Source organism: Falco peregrinus, chromosome 4, assembly GCF_023634155.1.
Source record: "Falco peregrinus isolate bFalPer1 chromosome 4, bFalPer1.pri, whole genome shotgun sequence".
Taxonomy (NCBI): domain Eukaryota; kingdom Metazoa; phylum Chordata; class Aves; order Falconiformes; family Falconidae; genus Falco; species Falco peregrinus.
Window position 1 is genome coordinate 8,909,530 of NC_073724.1, and position 19,519 is coordinate 8,929,048.

The following is a 19,519-nucleotide window of genomic DNA, read 5'->3' on the forward strand; positions in this document are numbered from 1 at the left end:
GACCCGCCCCCTAGCTGTGGCGCGCGCCCACACGCCTGCGCACTGCGGCCGCCGGCGCGGGGCCGGAAGCGGGGCGGGCAGCGGCCGTGGCGGGTGGGCGCCGCCATGAGCTTCCTCATCGACTCCAGCATCATGGTCACCTCGCAGGTACCCCGCTGCTGCGCCGCGCGGCGTGTCCCCCCCAACCCCCGGGCCCGGAGAGGGGAGGCGGGGGCCAGGTGGGGTCTCTCCGCCGCTTGGGCCACCCGCCGTCCCTCCGGAAGCGGCCGCTGCGAGGGCGTCGGGGCGGGGCCTGCGGGCGCGCGTGCGCAGCTGCCGGGCTGAGGGAACGGCGGGGCGCGGCGGCGGCGGGAAGGGTCCGCCGGCTCCCTGAGGCGCTCGCCCCGCCGGCCCGGCCCCCGCGCCTGAATGCGTTCGGCGGCCGCTGCTCGGCAGCGGGGGTGGAAAAAGCCCTGGCGGCTGCCAGCCTGGGGGTGCGGGGCCGGCGCGTCGTGCCCGCCCTTGGTGTCGCCCGGCGGCCGCTGCGGGAGGGGTGCGCGGTGCCGGTGCGCGGCCCCGGGCCGCTGCCCGGCGTGTGGCCGTGGCTGCTGCTCACGGACGTTGGCGAGTCTGTGACGCGTACTGAAAAGATTCAGTAAATAAGGCTGTAGGGAACGGAACTTTTCTTGTAATACGGCATCGCTTTTGTAAATCTAAATTTTCTTAGTCGGGACAGACAGGGAAGTTCATCTTGCTGTTTTCTATTAATTTATTTCTGATATTCCCCAGGAAGGCTAATCGTGGGCAGTTGGGCCAGCTGATCGTTCTAAGTCCCTCCCAACTGAAATAGTCCCTTATGCCCTATTTGTGTCTTCTACCCTTGCTTTGCCCCAGAGGAGTTTGCTTCTTTAACAGCTTTGGAAGATGTTTCATGATCTGCTTTAAGGAATTTAAAGACACGCCACTATTTTATTTTAAATACCTCCTTCTCTGTTGATCCGCCTGTGATTCAGAAACTTCTTCAGCTTCTGCTTTCTGCTGGCTGTCGAAGTCATCTTTCAGTTAGTCTTTGTTTTATGCCAGCAGAATTCACCTAGGAGGCCTTTAACCCTTTTCCTGGCATGCTGTCTTTATCATTATGAAGTAGGTTGTGGTTTTGACACAGTTGAAACTGTCCTCTTGTTTTATGGGAGGAAATGCTGCCTCCGTTAGCCTCCTTTGTTAATAATTTATCTATTGTGTTGTCTTTGACCTTCCTCTCCTGCTTGCTAGCCTGCTTCCTCCTCGGTAAGAATCTAAATCTTTTTTTCTTCCTGTCTGCCCCTCTGGCAACTGAGATGGTCCAACTATTTGCTTCTGCCAAAAGGGGAGGGTTCTGCTCCCTCTTCACTTTCACACTGCTGCACAGGCATGCTCTCTTATTTGTGCTCCTTCCAATATTTCCTTAAATGAGTTTGAGTAGATCACAGAGGGATCCGATAAGCTTCTGAGCTGGTGTGAACTTTTTGTTCTGCAGTGAAGGAAAATGAGCTGAGGAAAGGGAACCTTTCCCCGTTCAACAGCAGTTGCTTCTCTTACATAGACTTTAATGCACAACTGTAGTTTTCCTGAGAGTTTTCAGGACAGCTTTTGGCTGTTTCTCAGAAGTATGATCTCCTCCTACTTGATAATGCTTTGATTTTTGTGTCTAACTTGCTTTTTCACTGTCAGCTGCTTGACTGTAGCTTTGATACTGTTAACAATTCACCCAGAACAAAAACTTTCCCATTATTTGCTTTGCATTCTAAGATCTAACTTGTCTTAATTGCTTTTCTTTGGCTGCTGGCAGCTTTTCGTCTTCTCATCATCTTCAAAAGCATTGTTAGCTATTTAAATTGCAGCATGTAATTGTCAAAGGCTCAAGAACCTTCTGACTTAACATGTCACATTCACCTGCAGTATTTTAGAGTGTCAACTGTTAAGATAATGTCTTTCTGTGCTTTTGTATAGTCCCTAACACAAGGGAAATCTAATCTTCATATATAATTTCCTCTGTTATTATCGGGTTTGCTTATGTCCTTCTCTCTTATTTTCTTATTTTTTTTTAAACATTTGTCTTGGTACCTTTTTCATCCTTCCTGCTGTTAAATGTGGAGTTACTTTATGTAAATACCACTTGCTTATCATACTATTTTAACTTACGACCTGTAGATAGGAGGCTTATGGAATATCTTACCTTTTTCTTTTTGCTGTCAGTTACTTTAAAGTCTGAAGTCCTTCTCAAACAAGTTTTGCCGGTTGTTACTGATCACTAGACCTCATTCTTATTTCAGTTCTTCTTTCAAGACAAGTATGTTTGATCTTCCTTGCCCAGCATTCCAGGTATTCCTCATCTGTAAATCATGTGAGTCTGTTACCTTTGCCACTGTTGGGATCCAGTTACTCCTGATGCACAGTGGAATCTTCCACAATGGTTCCTGCATTTTTGTCTTTGAAAGTTTCCTCTCTCCACAGAGGGACAGAATGCTCTGACTTTTTCCATGTGCAATGAGAAGAAATACTGTCTTTGTCCTATGCATTCTGGCATATACTGATTTTTGTCTTTGCCTTGGTCAAAGCTAACGTTATAAAATGTATTTAATATCCTCTGAGCTCTTTTTTTGCTTGGGTTCTTTTAAATCATTGTATTCATTTTCAGTCTTCTGAGGAATAGAGAGGGCTACCCGTGGAAGGCCTGACAACACAGCCTCCTTTTACTGTCTGAAGATGGGTAATTACAGTTTTGACTACATTGCTTAATTTGTATTTATTTCATTTAAGTCACCAGCAAAATAGGTGTGATACTAAGTTTGTCTCTTCAGATTTGTGTTGAAACTTAACTAAATTTTGTACAGTGCTCTTGAGAACTATTGAAATGCAAAGCATTTTTGACTCGTCCTGCTTCACCTACCTTGTCCGTGTGGCTTTCTACAACTCCAGCTTGTGGCTTGAGGCATTCAACACTACCTTTTCCCTACCTTAGAGGTGTTTTTAACACCTTTCACCCACATTGTGTCTGTGTGTAACCAGATTTAGTGTAAAGACCTCTCCATAAAAATCAAATGCCCTTCTAGTCTTAAAGGAACGGCAGATATTTTTATAAAATTTACTCATCCCTAGAAGATGTATATGTTGTGGACATTCAGGTGTTTACTTCGTTACTATGATTCCTGTAAAAAGGATAAGCTTTAAACCTGTAGGTTAGGAGAGTGAAACAAGAAACAACAGTGCAAAGGATTCGGGCAGGCCAGGAACTGAGGAATTTTGAGAACTTGGGAACACAGAACTGGGCTGTCTTGACTGGATCTTCTGTAAGGTCATAGCCTTCTGTGGCTGCTACACTTGAATATTTAAAATAGTCTTCTCTCCATGGTACCATGGCAAGTTTTAACCTTCTGTGGATCTTAGGTGCTTTGGCCTAGCTCTTTTGCTTCCATTTGTTTCATCTACAGTCAGTAGTGAAGCAGCTTCATATTTTGCAAGCTGCTGGATACAAATGTTAAGTGCTTCATCTCTTTTGCAGGTGCTGTTCTTTGGATTTGGGTGGCTGTTCTTCATGCGTAAGCTCTTCAAGGATTATGAGGTGAGAAGGGACCTTTCACTACGAGTCTGTATGTTAAAAATTACTCCCAGTTATAGAAATGTTTTTAAAACTGCAGTTGGCCTTTTTCTTCTCTTTAAGCCCTCGCACCTTATTTTAAATTACCTCTACAGTTACTTTCTTTTTAATTTCCTCTTGTGCTTCTATTTGAAAGTATCCTAGATATCTGAGGAAATGGGTTCTTCTGGGACCAGTGAAAGTTTCCAAATTGGCTATTGTTATATAATAATAAAAAAATAGGGAGGAGGTGCAGTGGTAATAGTTTTCCCCTTCACTTGAGCAAGCCTGCCTTATGTAATTTTTGAGACAAAATTCAGCGGTTAACTTCAGACGCAGTGAGGTGTGTTCATTGTGGCTGAGTTGTTTGTGAGGATTGGATGGGGTAAAACTGCCGCATTCTCTTATACTTAGAGGGGTATGAGAGAACATAGTCTAGGTCAGAGGTGGCTTAAGTGCGAGCCAAATTCAGACCCCAGAAGTTTTTCTGAGTAGGTCTTAGTTTTAAAGCTAAGGTTAAGATCCAAGAGCTCTGTTAGCAAGGGTCTATCATTAGTCAAGTTGACATAGAACACTGCATGCTTGACATCCCTTCTGTGCAAGGCATCTGCATTAAATATGCCAATAGCTGCAATCGGTGTAATGCTGAGAACTTAGGAGTTTTCCCTGTGGTTTCTAACCGGCTGTTGATTTCTTCCTGTTTAGATAAAGGGCAAAGTGCCCTGAAGCAAGAGACCCAGCCATCATAGTTTATAATTTGTTTTTCTTAGTGGAGGGGTATCAGGATACCATTCTAGGAATGTAAATGCCTGATGTCTGGCTTGCTTTCTCCATTGCAGGTACGACAGTATGTGGTCCAGGTGATCTTCTCTGTGACTTTTGCCTTCTCTTGTACCATGTTTGAACTCATCATCTTTGAGATTTTGGGAGTGCTGAACAGCAGGTAAGTGTGGGAGCTCAGTGGAGGACCAGCCTTGCCTTGTGTTCTGTTGCATCTTGAGTCTGACTTCTAAATTAATGGATTAGTCTCGGACTGGGGAAATCTTGTGAGAAAATAATCAAGAACTCAATGAAGATGTTTGAGCAGCAACATTTGTTTATTTGAGAGAACATGAGAGTAGAAGCCATAAGCTTCTGACTTGCCATGTAATTGCTATTAGTGTGGCCTAGGTCCTTAGGGCAAGGGCTTATCTTTGACTTTCTCCATTTGTGAAGTTAAAAGAAACCTTTTTTTATAATGGGAGTATTTTAAAGTTTCGGATCATGCTGAAGAGCGCTTTTCAGATGTTAAGAACTATGGAAAATAGAAGCACTAGGTTTTCTGTGGTGGTCAGGGCAGTGAATAAGATGTGAAGTGAAAACTATTTTTGTAACAATACGGTATTTGTGAATCAAAGGTGCGTCCTCCTTTGACATAGGATGGGGACTTCTGCATAAAGGGGATGTTAAAAACCATCTAGTTCAGAAGTCAGTAGGAAAGAGAAGACAGAACAGTAGCATGTAGAGGTTAGCTGAGTTTCATATTTAGTCTCTCTCATCATACTAGTATAAGAGACCAGCCGAAGGAGTTGAAAGGCAAGAAGTACAAAACTGATGAAAGGTAACGTTAGTTCTGAGTGTATGTTATTAATCTGTAGAGCTTGCAGCCAGAGAGATCACTGAGGGGAAAGCTTTGATAGGCTTCAGTAAAGGGGCTGGATGTCCATATAGATCAAAATGTTGACCTCTGAATTAGCTAGGAAAAAGTGACAAGGATCCTCAAATTTCTCCTTCCCCAAGTCATAAAGAGGATATGAGTTAATATTGGGAACAGGACATATACTTTTCTATTCAAGCTAAGTGAAAAATCAGTTCAGCCAAGATGACTCTCATCTGCATTTGACTAATCTCCTTTGGTCAGAGGAGTATTGATCATTTTGAGATATATGTGTATTTCTAAATTCTTGCTTTGCAGTGTCTTGCAGATGAGACAACTGACTTTGAGGTAATACATGTTGAATTATGACCATTAAATGGTTTTAATCTTTTCAATTGGAATTAACTCTTTCTTGACTCAGCCACTCATTACAAAATTAATTACTGCTTATACTTAGTTTTGATTTACTGTTCAACTAGATGAGCAGTAATCAAATGAATCATGCTGCAACCGGCATTAGTCACGATAGAAAATGCAGGATTTGATAAAATAGCCCAGTGTGTTTTTCTGGGTAGTTGTTAATTTTGAAATACACATTCTTGAGCTCTGTATTAAAAAACAAAACACCCCCCCCCCCCCCCAAACAAACCAACCCCCTCCCCAACCCAAACAACAAACAAAATCCAGAATATTCTATGTGCTAAGCCAATATTATCTAATGCTTGATGTGGTTGAAAGGATTACACTGAAGTGCGATTGTCTTTGAGAAATTTGTTGTATTGTGATAGTGTGCTAACAGTATTTTGGCTTTATTTTAGCTCTCGGTATTTTCACTGGAAGCTGAACCTGTGTGTCATTTTGCTCATCCTAGTCTTCATGGTACCCTTCTACATCGGTTACTTTGTTGTGAGCAATATCAGATTATGTGAGTACTTGGTTTATGGCAGTGGGGCTGCTAACTTGAGACTATGCATACAAATGAGAAATAACTTTTCTGAGAGACAGATGTGTTGGACACTATCACTGTAGCTCCCTCCTTCCTCTGGCTTTGTCCTGGCTAGATAACTTCTGTTTGGAACTTAATGCTTTAGCAGGAACTCTTTATTGAGCAGTTAGGAGATACTTTACCTGACCCCAGTAAATGTAGCTTTTCTTTATGGGTTTCGACAAAGTTGAGCACTTTAGAGTAATGTTACTGAAATTAGTGCCTTTACAATTTTAAGCTTGCAGCCCAACCCTGGAACCCTTGGCAAGGCTGTGTTGTTCTGCTAGAGGGTAAACAAAATGAGGCAGAGAAGCTCAATACATCACTCTTGAGGCATGAAAGCTCAATAAGTTACTTCTGCTTTTTTTTGCTTACCATTGGCTGGATGAGGGCTCTTCCATGCACTAATGGACACTTACCCTTGAGCTGTTGACATTCATCGCTCTTTTGTATTAGGCTTAGGCATGTAGGCTGGGAGTATTAAACATGTAGTTTTGGCACAAAGATGAAGTTTTCCAGTTTCATGTTCAGAGTCACGCGAGAGAGACCACAGCTAAGTGATCCCCTGTTCATAGTGCAGCCCTCTTCATCCATCCATGGGGAAAAGCCAAAGTGGTGCGTTGCGGCATTAGCTCTTGCCAATGGTTGTCTCAAACGGCTGGTAAGAAGTGAAGTGGTGCGTACGGCTAGCTGTAGCATCTCTTGGCCACCTGTGCTCAGAACAACCTTTGGACCAATATAGCGATCATGCAAGCTAGAAGAAGCCCTAAAGAAAGAATGTCTTTAAAATACTGGGTTTTTTTCCTCTCCACTAGTGCACAGACAGAAACTGCTTTTTGCGTGTGTTCTGTGGTTGACATTCATGTATTTCTTCTGGAAGTTGGGGGATCCATTTCCTATCCTCAGCCCAAAACATGGTGAGTTTCATATTTTTGCTGATTCCTTCCCTCCTGAAAATAGGCTTTATTATCTCACTTCTGTCTTGGAGCTATTAATATCTCAGCTATACGTTTGGGACTGTAGAAAGCAGTTCTTGCAACTGAGGGTCTGCTCAGCTTTGAAATTTGCCATCTGAGGGTTGTCAGACTAACAGAAATGGGTGGATACATCTGAATTACTTGTATTAGTTTTCTTCCAGTATCACAGGAAAATTTTACCAAAGTGAATGAGTGCTAACTGAACCTAGACTATGTAAGAACACAGTATTCTTTCTGAGAACACAAAAACTGCATCTCCACAAAAAGCTGATCACAATTTTTTGTTCATTTGTTTATTTTTTTTGTGGCAGCTAAAGCTAATTTATTTAGGAAAAGAATTGACAACCAAGCCTTAATCTGACCTTTTTCAGTCAGAATATTGTTTCTTGTCACTGAAATCAGACCAGTTTAGCGTAAGTGGCTGTCCAGTTGACAAAACATGGCAGGATGCCTGAACACCAGACCTGTATAGACTGTAGCCAGCAACATGTCTGGCAGCGCATGCTAGCTTCGGTACAGCTTTGTACACAGCTGAGCCCAGAGGCAGTACAGTTGCGTGGTACCAGAGTGTGAGTTGGTAAGTCCTGCTGGATGCCAGAGCTATTTCTGTGCAGAATTAGCTTGGGTATCTCTGCGTTGCAGTCATGAAACCAAGAGTATTTATAGTGTGAAGATACTGGGTGCAGTTGGGCTAGTTTGGGTCCAAGAGAGCTGGTTAGCGTGTGCCTAACTACTGAGCCAAAGGATTCTAACACTGTAGAACCAGACTGTTTGTGACCTGGGTTTCCTGTGTAACTTGTGTTGCCCTTATCCCCTGCACTGGAAAACTGTTTGTATCTTGTTCTCAAACAGATGAAATTCAGTCAGTTTCACTCAAAGTAGTGAATATGTCTGTCTGCATAGATAATGGTTGGCTTAATCTTTCTGTTCGCCAGGGAGCTATTTTACTCTGTACTAATCTGTAAGAGAAAAATTGACAAATACCAGCTGCTGTAGGGTCTGCTTATGCTTTCATCTGAGCCTGAAACCTTCCTAAGAGAAAGTGTGTATCTGTGTTTTGTAACTGTGTCTTTTGCCACTGAAATACAGCAGCTAATATACACCTCAGATCCCTCTGCTCAGTGTTTTATTGCCAAGAAAACCAGGTATCCACTTCGGGTTGCAGAATGTGCTCGAGTTGGCAGAATATAATAACTTAATGGGAACTTGGCCATGGGGTTTAATTAATCCTCTTCAGATCACTGGAAAGGTTCTGTGAAGCTGTGTAACAACTGCAGATTTCCAGAACTGGTAATGGGGTGTTTTCTATTTTTAACTCCTGATTTTTAACAGGATGATACTCCACTTAACATTTGTACAGTGCCTTATCCTACCAGGTGTAGGTGTAAGGTTAGAGCAAAGGATTCTAGGTTTTTTTTTTCCCTGCTGTACTGCTGCGGTGCTACTGCCCTGCATATATGGACAAGGCTGCTGCAGGGCTTTATCATGTGGCGGTGGCCCAATTCAAACAGGAGGGATCATATTGCGGAGGGAGATGTGACAGGAGGCCATACTTAATGAGCCCCTCATACTGCAGTACATTACCTTTAGTGTCTTTGTCAGTGTGCCCCCACCCTGCTCACCTGCCTGCACGGTGCTGTGCTGCAGCTGGGGAATTGTGCTGACCAGTGTGGCCCTTTCCAGTACCTGCGCTGGCATCCTGTGCCAGGGAGTGCCTCGCCTGGGGATGGTGATGGCAGTGTGGTGCAGCTGGGAAATGCGCCATCCGTCAAGGGCTCCGAGTCAGGAGCCCTGCTTAGTCTGCAGCTTCTTTTATAGACCTGAATTTAGGAGCTCATAGTAGAAGGAAGCCTTACTCAGTCACACACTTGTATTCTAATAAAAGTCTTACCTTTGTCTGAGTTGATAAAACATTCGTTTTATCTGACCTGATCACAAGAGTAGGGTTGCTCTGAGTGTTACGGCGAAGCACTGCTTTAACCGGTGGAATGTCATGTCATTTTGAAGGCAGATCCGTTTTAACTGCTGCTGTCTGACAGTGTGTGGGGCAAAAGGCCAGTGTATTGTAGCACGTTCTGTAGCTCGTGTAAATCTCTGTGCAGCTGCACATGACTGGGTGTCTCAGTCTCCCTTTGTGAAGTCTTTTTGCCTTGTTTTCAGCATTTATTCCCCTTCTCTGAAGCATGAAATGTGGCTTGGCGCTTGGCCATCTCAGCTTTGCAATCATGTAAGCTCCAAATGTGCTGTGTGTGGCAGCTGCTCTATAACTAGCTCCCTAAAAAGTGTTTAGTAGCACATGGCACTCTACTCTGAGAAGACAGGTTGAGATCTGTGTTTAATGGCTGAGAAGAATAAATGCAACTTCGGTGCTTGGTGTTGGTTACAGCACAGACTTGATGCTCATGCTGTATTATGTAGTATGTTTTGGAGTCCGTTTGGTGCTCAGGTGGAATGCCTTGTTGGTGGTCACCTCAGCAATGTGTTGGTGTCCACAAGGTGAATACTGAAGAGCAAGGAGCAGCATAAGCTTCCCATAGTGTCATAACTCCACTGTCCTACCAGCACAAATTGTGTCTGATCTGGAGGGGTCCCTTCTAATGCCAGTTGACAGGACAGGGCTTCCTGTTTGTGGGTCAGACATTTTTTGGACAGTTTGCCAGGACTAACTGGTTGGGTAACTGATCCTGGTTATTGCAGAATTGGCTTTGTGGAAGATGCCTCCGTTACAGTGTCTGGTGGATGATCTGTGTTCCCACCTCAGCAAAGTGCAATCACTAATGTTTTATGTATTTAGAACCAAAATATTGACTGTTTGTCCTCTGCAGATCTGTCTTAAGCTTTTTCACAGCTAGAGTTTCCCATCTCTGTTTCTAAGCATGGTAACGTGCTTTCTGAGGGAGACTTTTTACCCCTCTCTTCATTTTCCCTGTCTGTATTTCATATGACCTCTGGCCATTAACGGTGGGAAGGCAGTCAGATTCATTAAGCAGCTCTGTATGTGTGTTATATTTTGAAGGCACCAAGTGCAGAGCAGAGTGAAGAGACCGAGGTTACTAATGCTGTGGTTTTTCTCTCTCAGGAATCCTGTCTATAGAACAGCTCATCAGCCGTGTGGGTGTGATTGGGGTGACACTGATGGCGTTGCTGTCAGGATTTGGGGCTGTCAACTGTCCATACACTTACATGTCCTACTTTCTCAGGTAACTGCAGCCTTGTGAAATATTATGTCCACCTTTTTGAGATTATTCTTCTGCTTTTCCTGCAGCATTGATTCAAGGTTTTTTGTAACTTTTCTGAATCTAGCTATTGCCATGACTACATGGTAGAACCATTTCCATTGCTGAAGCATATTCTCCTTACACAGGCTTCTCTCTTCTTTGTTTTATGAGCATGTGCATATTTCCTCTGAAATGGTATAGTAGGCCTAACTGCGTACCTTCATTTTGTAGGAATGTGACAGATGCAGATATTCTGGCTTTGGAGCGACGACTCCTTCAGACTATGGACATGATTGTTAGCAAGAAAAAAAGGTAAGAAGGCAGCAGTGGCATGGAATGATTTATTTCAAGGATTTTTGATGATTATGGTTTAAGATGGTTCTTGAAATTACCAAAATTATTAGTCCTTTCAGGGCTATGTGATTGTGAAACAGGTGCCTGAATTGTCTTGAGCTTTGTGGTGTTTCATTCTGGCCTGATACACAACTTTGGTATTTTTCCCAGACATGCACTAAATAGTACCCTTTCTTGCTGCAGCGGCACAGGTTAGGCTTCCAAGACAAGTTGTAACTCTCTGATGGGAGCTTGACTAGTCTGTAAGATGGTCACCTTGCTCTCCTGATAAGTGATCCTTCAGCCACTGCAGCTGGCTCTCTTTCTGGCAGTTTCAGTACAGAAATTGGTTCGTACATACTGAGCGTGCTCCTGCTTTGTGGATCTGGTGTTTCCTGGTCAAAGCTGAAGCGGGCTAGTGAGTTGGTGTGGACACAGCTCTGTTCTTGCAAATGACAAGGTTGACATTAGTTTTGCAAAATTGCAAAACCTCGCTAATGTGACTTACAGTTTAGTGCACAAGCTTGCTGTCAAAACTCAGCTTTTGTTGGTTTAACTTATTCCATGTACCACAAGTGAAAAAAGCTACTTTTGGAAACAATGTAATTTCATTTACACCGAACAGATTTTTGTCTGCTCTTAGAAATTACATATTGCATGCCTTACTAATTGAGCGGAATAAATACAATTACTATAGTCACTTCAAGGTTTGACTGTCTGACACTGAATTATCACAAGAGGCCCACAGACTTTACTTTTGGTGCACTGATGTTTTAATGGAAGCTTTTAATGTATGACAAGGGAGCTTTTAGGTAGTCTAACCTTGCTGAATTAGTCACCAGTATCTGCTGATCAGTATTAGCATATGAAAGAGTAGTTAAAGCATAACTTTTTTCTTCCGCTTTTTAAATGTTAAGTGGTGAACAAATTTTAACTCAGTCTTTGTGTTTGTGTGAGATGGCTAGTAGTGAGAGAATTTAATTACTCAGTTTTAATTGATTTAATCGACTAGGAGCAGTCAATTAAGGAGCCAGTACTTTGGAAGCTAAAAGGTACTGTGTAGTTCTGCATCTGTGTTCTTTTTGTACGTTTTTGGACCTCTGGACCAGGGAGAGTGATGTTGAGGTAAAATTAATAATTTCTGGGACTTGCAACTGAGAAGCACTTTCTTACCTTCCTATAACCAGGAGATCTTCTGAATATGGCAACTTTCTAAGCATTATGAAGTGCCAGGTAAAGTGTGTTAATCCCTGGGGAATTATACTGAAGTTCCTGTATTGGTGTTTAAAAAACAACAACAAAAAAAAAACCCCAACAAACCAAAACCACTCCAAAACTATGTAGTCTCAGAAATGTGCAAGAAATAGCAGGAGCTTGCATTCTGGAGTTTTTATTCTTTTTTTGCTTTGACAGGGAGTAGTGGCTTGCATAATTGGACTATTTGCTCGTATAAAGCAGAGCTTAAAAAGTTTGCATTTAGATGGATACAAATCAATCCAAACTATTTGGCAGAACAAGCGGGAATAGCAGTGTTTTACAGTGTATGGTAAATGTAGTCCATAAATTGTCAGTTACTTGCTGGCTACCTTTTCTGTACGTACTGCTGATATCTCAGAACTTACCAATGCATACAAGGGTTATAAGGCAATAGAACATAAAGGTTTTTTGTTTTCTTCGCTGATCTTGACATATCTTCTCATACCAACCCTTATCATACTGCCTTCCTTGTCAGTAGGAGAGAGTTGTTGCAAGTTGTTTTCCCTGATGCTTTTTGCACAGGAATTACTGAGTGTAATCAGTTGAAGCCTTGTGGCAACTTGCCTCTAAGGTTGGCAGGTTCTTTATACTCATCCTTGCAGGTATGACGTTGACTAATCCTCAGATCTGAAATGCCTAGATTCTGTTGCACCGTTGCTTCATTTTGCTTCATGTTAGAGTCAAAGTAGCTTATCTTGATGTAGATGTATCACATATCTACACAGGCAGAGTGTGTGGGTTTTGCCTGTGGATCCTTTCTGTGAGGTCTCCATTGCTCCTGACTACTCAGTGGGTACAGAGATCCCTGTCACCTCTCAAAAAAGATTTGCCTTTGCATACTTATAGCTTTGCACTTCACCTTGATATAGCTGCATTTTTGCTGCAGTGCTCTGGATCGTTTGGGATGGAACATGTGAATCAGGTACTGGGAAGAAAGCAAGGATTAGAAATGCAGTTCTTGTATTGACAGCTATCAGGATGAATTGAATCATTCCAAGATACCTGTTATTTGTAGTTTGTGACCATATGTAGTTTTATATGTTATGTGGGGTGCCCCGAGGGTATTTCATTTGCTGGATACAAAGGAGTGATTTTTTATTTTCTTCTCCCCCCTGCCGTTACACTGCTTATCAACAACCTCGAAGAGAGCTCCGTGCCACATGTAGCAATGCTGGCTGCAGCCCCCCAAGAAAGGGCCTAAACACTGTCAAATCATGGATCACCTTGACAATCTTATGAATAGTTTTCAGCTTAGGAGTGGATAACTGGCTCGCAAATTTCAATGGGGAGAAATGTGAGGGAATGAGGCCAGAAGCCAGCACTGCTCATGGGGATTATATTGTGGTGCACGTGGGAGTGTGAGCGACAATATGCAGCTGCTGCTGTAGTGTTGGAATTAGCTTTAGGAGTCACGTTCAGATTGCCTGAAGCATCCAGTAGTTCAGTCCAATAATGGATTTATGTGTTTCAGCTTCATAACAGCTTGTCATGCAGCCCAGTAGTGAGTGACAGCATATCAGAGAGTGCTGCTGCATACCATCCAGCACTCACAGTTCTGTGGAGGAGGCGGATGTGCAGTGATAAGGAAGAAGGTGTTCAAGGGGAGAGGGGGAGCATGAGAAATCTTCCGAGTCCTGAACTTGAGATAGCACATGAACAGTCACATGTTTGAGGAAAGGAAAGCGACTAATTGTATGCCTGAAAAATCCATTTAAATTTTTATTTTTAATTGGGTTTAAATCCCTTTAAGGGTTGAAGCAGGATCCTGAATGGAAGTCTTGGGAAGTGTCTTACTGAATCTCACTTGATTAGATCTGGGCTCTACTCCAGAGCTAATCAAGATAATGTTAGGAAGCAAGATTGGTGCTTAGGGGAAAAAAACAAGGGGGGGCATCTGTTTGCAGTTAATTTAGTTTAATGGTGTCTTCTAAGGAACTGGGCTTTGGGGTTTTTTTGAGGATTTTTGTTTGGATTTTTTATAAAAATACTTTATTCCTAAGGACTTGTGTTTTCTGTTCTTTCAGGATAGCAGTGGCTCATAGGACAATGTTCCAGAGAGGAGAAGTGCATAACAAACCCACTGGCTTCTGGGGAATGATAAAAAGTGTTACAACATCTGTTGCAGGCAGTGAAAGTATCCTTCATCTGCATGCTGGCACCTGCATCAGGAGGTGGCTCCAGCTTTCTTCTGTTTTGAAGAGAAGAGTGTTAGTTGGGCCAGTTACAAAGCATTCATGTTTCAACGTGTTTCGGCAGTCAGAACAAAAGGCTTAATGCCTCCTGGGAAGTTTGCTTTCTAGCACTGTCCTGTCTGACCTTTTTCCCAGGGGTTGGACGCGTAGTTTTACTGTGACACAGTCGGGAGTTGTGTGCTCCTGCTGTCCTGCCCTGTAAACGTGCTGCTGCATCACCATGGGTGAGGTGTACAGCAGATTGCAAGACAGATGGGCACGCTTATGGTTTGGGTTGGAAGGGACCTTAAAGATCATCTAGTTCCAACTCCCCTGCCATGGGCAGGGACACCTTCCACTAGACCGGGTTGCTCAAAGCTCCTTCCAACCTCACTTTGAACATTTCCAGGGATGGGGTGTCCACAGCCTTTCGGGGCAGTGTGTTCCAGTGCCTCACCGACCTCACTGTGAAGAGCTTCTTCCTTATATCTAATCTAAATCTATCCTCTTTAAATTCAAAGCTGTTATCTCTTGTCCTGTCACTACCTGCCCTTGTAAAAGATCCCTCTCCAGATTTCTTGTAGGCCTCCTTTAAATACTGGAAGGCTGCTCTGATATCTCCCTGGTGCCTTCTCTTCTCCAGACTGAACAACCCAACTCTCTCAGCCTGTCTTTCTAGGGGAGGTGCTCCAGCCCTCTGATCGTCTTTGTGGTGTCACATTGCAGAGGCACTGATGTGGGAGGCAAATTTCTGATCTGATGTATCCTCTGCTCATGTGATTGACCTTCATGTCTTCTCATAACTTGACGTATGCTCTTCCAGGATGGAGAACCTGTGACGTACTTGAGCAAAACACTGGGGTTTGCTGACGTGCTGGAACAATTTACCTAGCCTGTAGTTGGCTTTCTGGCCATGTTGGACAGCTGTGAGAAAAAGAAGGGCAGGAAGCAACTTGTGGACCAAATAAATTGTTCTCATGATACAGGTTGGCCACTGGTGCTATAGCAGCAGAAACGTGAGCAGAAGTTGTTCTGCCTGTGTGAAAGCGGTAGAGGGAACCTGTTGGGAATTGCAAGGATCTGTATTTCTCTAACTACGGTTGCCTACCAATAATTTCTGCCAGACTACCTAAAGTGTGCAGTTTGCATATTTAAGACTGAGGACCCTTCTTCCTCTCCTTTCCCACTAGCTGTTAAAATCAGAATTTGGCTGTTTGAAAAGGCTTTTTGTAATAATCGCAAATCTCTTGGAGCGGTTACTCAGCAGTTTTGTGAGATGCACTTCAGTGACAAGGGCCACTGATCAAGGTAGAGCAGCAATCTTGGAGAGGAGAGCTCTGATTCTATTCTACGATGTGTTCCCCAGGCAGAGGAATAAAGAGCTTGTTGCATGACTGTTTAAACACTGTGTATACTTCCTACCTTCTTGAAAAGGAGTAGTGTGCAATATAGGTATCCTTGAGATTTCTTTGGGTGCGGTATCAACAAGGACCATCAAGACTGAATCAAAAACCTGATGTAGATCAAAAAAGTGGTTAAATCCTTAGATGTGGCCCTTGGGCTGAAGGTAGGGAGTGTTTTGGTTTTAGTTAAGAATTTGTGACGTATTCTAGCCTTGACTGTGCTGGTTTGCTAGATCTGTCCCTTATCCAGCAAGAAGTGGATGCCCTAGAAGAGCTGAGTCGGCAGCTTTTTCTGGAAACTGCTGACTTGCATGCAACAAAGGTACATACATACCCAGATGGGTGTTGGGAGGCCAGAGTAGTTTGAAAGAGAACGTATTTTACAAGAAGTTGAAAAGTGTTCAGTAGGTAAATGTTGAAATGTTGTGATGCAGTGGAGTGAGGTCCTCTTTCTTTAATTTGGGGTCTAGATGGCAGTTTCCTTCCAGTTCAGACACATACTGGAGTATGCCCCATGTCCCTAAATCCATTCTGAAACTTTCAAATTAGAAAAAGATGTTTTAGGAACATCTGAGTTAAGAGGTATAGAAGGATAAAGCTGTGTTTGCTACTATGGATGCTCCGTTAAAATTTTGTGTTGTGGGTGATTATGGAAGTGATAAATTACTATTTTTTTTGTGTTCTGTTCCCCCTCCCTCCTTTTGTATTTCCAGGAGAGAATAGAATACTCCAAAACTTTTCAGGGAAAATACTTCAATTTTTTGGGTTATTTTTTCTCCATCTATTGTGTCTGGAAAATCTTCATGGTATGTAAATATTTTATTGTGGTTTATGTGGACATATGGAAATGTTGCACCCTGCATAGATTATGCTATACATGCAGTTCATCAAGTAATCCTCCAGTTTCCTTAAAATCTTGCCTCTGGAAATTCTGAAAGAAACTGGCCTTTGGTTGAAGTAAAGCTCTGGATCTATCATTTTGTATAGAACATGAGACAAGCAATTCTTACATGTGTGCATTTTGCACCTTCTTAGATGATCCGACTGCCCCCTGCCCCTTTCCTTGGTGACACAAAGTAAGAGTCATGCGTGCATCTCATGTGTAACAGTGAGGTATGCTTTTGTTTTCTTCTTTTAATGTAAACCAAACTCTCTCTTGCAGGCAACCATCAATATTGTATTTGACCGTGTGGGGAAGACTGATCCAGTCACAAGAGGAATTGAGATCACTGTAAATTACCTGGGAATCCAATTTGATGTGAGACTTCATTAGTTTGTATAGCCTTTTCAGCAGTTCCTATCTTATCTAAATAAAATAGGGAGAGGGTGATAGAGCCCTGACAATTTGTCTTTGACTTCTGACTTATTGAGGAGGAAGGGAAAATGTACCATGAACTTTGCTTTCATGCTGATTTTATGCTGGGATGGTAATGTGGTCTTTTTGCCAGAGAGGCAGTGATTTGCTTGTTTGTTTGGGGCAAATGGAAACATGTTAGTCAACTTTCTTAGATGAATAATTTAACTACAAAGTAATTATGGCTGCTTTTGCACGTAGGTGTTCTGTCATTTACAGGTTTTTAAATATATCCCTGTGAATACAGGGTTTTTCTTGTGTGTTTGGAGTAAACAATTGCTCGTATATTTGTGAAAATGTCTGTTATACAAACCTGTCTACAACGGATATCTGTGCAATTAGGAAATACAAAGACCCTGAAGAACTGGCAGCTATACAATGTGGTGTAAACAGGGTTGGCGTTAGAGATTTAAGTGTATTCTTCTTGTTGATACAGGTAAAATTCTGGTCTCAGCACATTTCCTTTATTCTTGTTGGAATAATCATTGTTACCTCTATCAGAGGATTGTTAATCACACTTACAAAGGTAAGAGCCATGACTCTGGACTAGGAAGGCTGTTATCAGATCCTTATTTGTAGGTGCTGTATAAATACGTATTGAAAGTTTATATTTTAAATATCTCAATATAAATACTTCCAGAGGGAAGAAGGGAGGAAAAATGCTTTCTGCAATGTATTTCCCCACTCAGTCTCTGTTACTATTACTGTTGGGAAGAGATGCAGACGTTAAAGGAGATGTTAAATGTAAGCAAGGGTTCAAAATGATGCTGTAGCACAGCTTATTAGTAAGGTTGATGAGTTGGTGATTAAAAGAATTTAGATTGTTTAATTTGAGCTGCTGGTAGGACTGGAAAGACGTGTGACTCACTGTCTTGACCTGGCTTTTGGTATCTAAGCTTAAACTTCAATACATATTGTTCCATGACTTCTACCACAGGACACCACTGGCTTGGGGATATTCATGTTTAAGACTGCAGGTTTCTGAACGTAGGGTACAGGCACCCCTCCAGAAAGTATGCTTTTAATTGTTTTTTCTTAAAATGAAAAAGTATTGAATCATATATGCCTTTCATGCTGTCCTAAGGCACACTTACCTGCCTGCTTATTTTCATTACTTTTTTTTTTTTGTTTGTGTCTAGTTCTTCTATGCCATTTCCAGCAGCAAGTCCTCCAATGTTATTGTTCTGCTTTTAGCACAGATAATGGTATGTGAAACCATGGGCACACCTTTATACCTTTATATACCTTTACGCATGCATACATATTTGTGTGTGTGTACATACACACGTAACACAATCCTTGTATGCTGACCCATGTTAGCCACACAGCCCATTGGGAAACAATAAACTACTTTCTCTTTTTTAATTTACAGGGTATGTACTTTGTGTCATCAGTGCTCCTGATCCGGATGAGCATGCCTCTAGAGTATCGCACTATTATTACGGAAGTCCTGGGAGAGCTCCAGTTCAATTTTTATCATCGTTGGTTTGATGTGATATTCCTAGTTAGTGCACTGTCCAGTATCCTCTTTCTCTATTTAGCACACAAACAAGCCCCAGAAAAGCATATGGCCCTCTAAGTGAGAACTGCAGTCGTACACTGCTCTCTGCCCTTTCAACTGCACTGCTGCAACTCCTGTGGACTGCAAAACCTGGAGAGCCAGGACTATTCTGTGTGTTTTAGCAGTGTAACTGACTCTTTGAACTTCCACATGTCATCATCAAGCTCTGTGGCTCATTTTGTTAAGGTGCCACAGCTTGAAGGGAAGGGGATGCACATGAGATGGCTCATTGCCAAGGAATAAGGACACTCCTGGTACACCGGTATCTAGGGGCATCAGGACTTGCATACAGGGTTGTCTGAGGTGAGACCTCTTACTGTTAGAACAACATCTTCAGGGAAGGCACCAAGGAAATGTGATTTTTTTTCTTCTGAAAATCAACTCATAATTGGGATTCAGAGGATGGCAATTCTGGAGCTGAATGTTTGAATCTGGAATTAAATAAGCTTTCATAATACCTCATGCAAGCATCACAGGTTTGGTTTTTTTTGTCAGCCCCAAAGATTTGGTTGGAAGTGAGCTAGGAAGTGGCAAAGATTTGCTGCCTGGCAGAAGTGAAGAGAATTTCACTCCATTTCTGTATTGGAGTGTATGCTGGTGTGTTTCACTAGTACCTAGTGTCATTAAGAGCTGGGAGATCAGCTTTCTGTTGCTGAGTCTCAGCTTTGTTTTCTCTCCCTGCATGAATGGAACCGAGGTTTTGGATTCCTCTTTGCTAGAGTTCAGTGGGAAGTCAAAGATCACAGACATGCCTTGTTTACGTTATATGTTATAAATTTGTTTACCTTATATGCTGTAAATTCGGTGTTCCCTACACCATGTGTATTCTTCTACAGTAGCCCATTTCCCCTTCTTGATGTCATTCAAGGCATAAAAGTAAATTTTACTCATATGACTTAAACTTGTAGCTTTCCATAGCCACTCTTCTAGGCTTTGTTTTCAAAATTGTTCTGGAACATAAATCATAGGTGGTAAGAGTAAGACCTGGGCAGGGGCAAAGTAGCCACTCTAAACAATTTATTTCTGCGT

The 19,519-nt window shown here is 42.5% G+C and overlaps 1 protein-coding gene across 3 annotated transcripts; it reads left to right on the top strand.

Annotated features, from left to right (window-relative positions):
- Positions 1 to 18,952, top strand: GPR89B (G protein-coupled receptor 89B). Of its 3 annotated transcripts, none has more exons than XM_055801998.1 (15): positions 1 to 147; positions 3,521 to 3,580; positions 4,435 to 4,538; positions 5,550 to 5,579; positions 6,050 to 6,156; positions 7,032 to 7,133; positions 10,273 to 10,393; positions 10,643 to 10,723; positions 14,026 to 14,135; positions 15,809 to 15,897; positions 16,289 to 16,381; positions 16,738 to 16,833; positions 17,366 to 17,455; positions 18,069 to 18,134; positions 18,302 to 18,952. In XM_055801998.1, the coding sequence occupies exons 1-15, from the start codon at positions 106 to 108 to the stop codon at positions 18,506 to 18,508; spliced, it is 1,398 nt and encodes a 465-aa protein (XP_055657973.1). In that variant the 5' UTR covers positions 1 to 105; the 3' UTR covers positions 18,509 to 18,952. The 3 variants fall into 3 exon arrangements, with proteins under 3 accessions (XP_055657973.1, XP_055657974.1, XP_027640428.1); XM_027784627.2 differs by lacking the exon at positions 1 to 147 and adding an exon at positions 1,281 to 2,728; XM_055801999.1 differs by lacking the exon at positions 5,550 to 5,579.
- Positions 18,953 to 19,519: the final 567 nt, after the last annotated feature.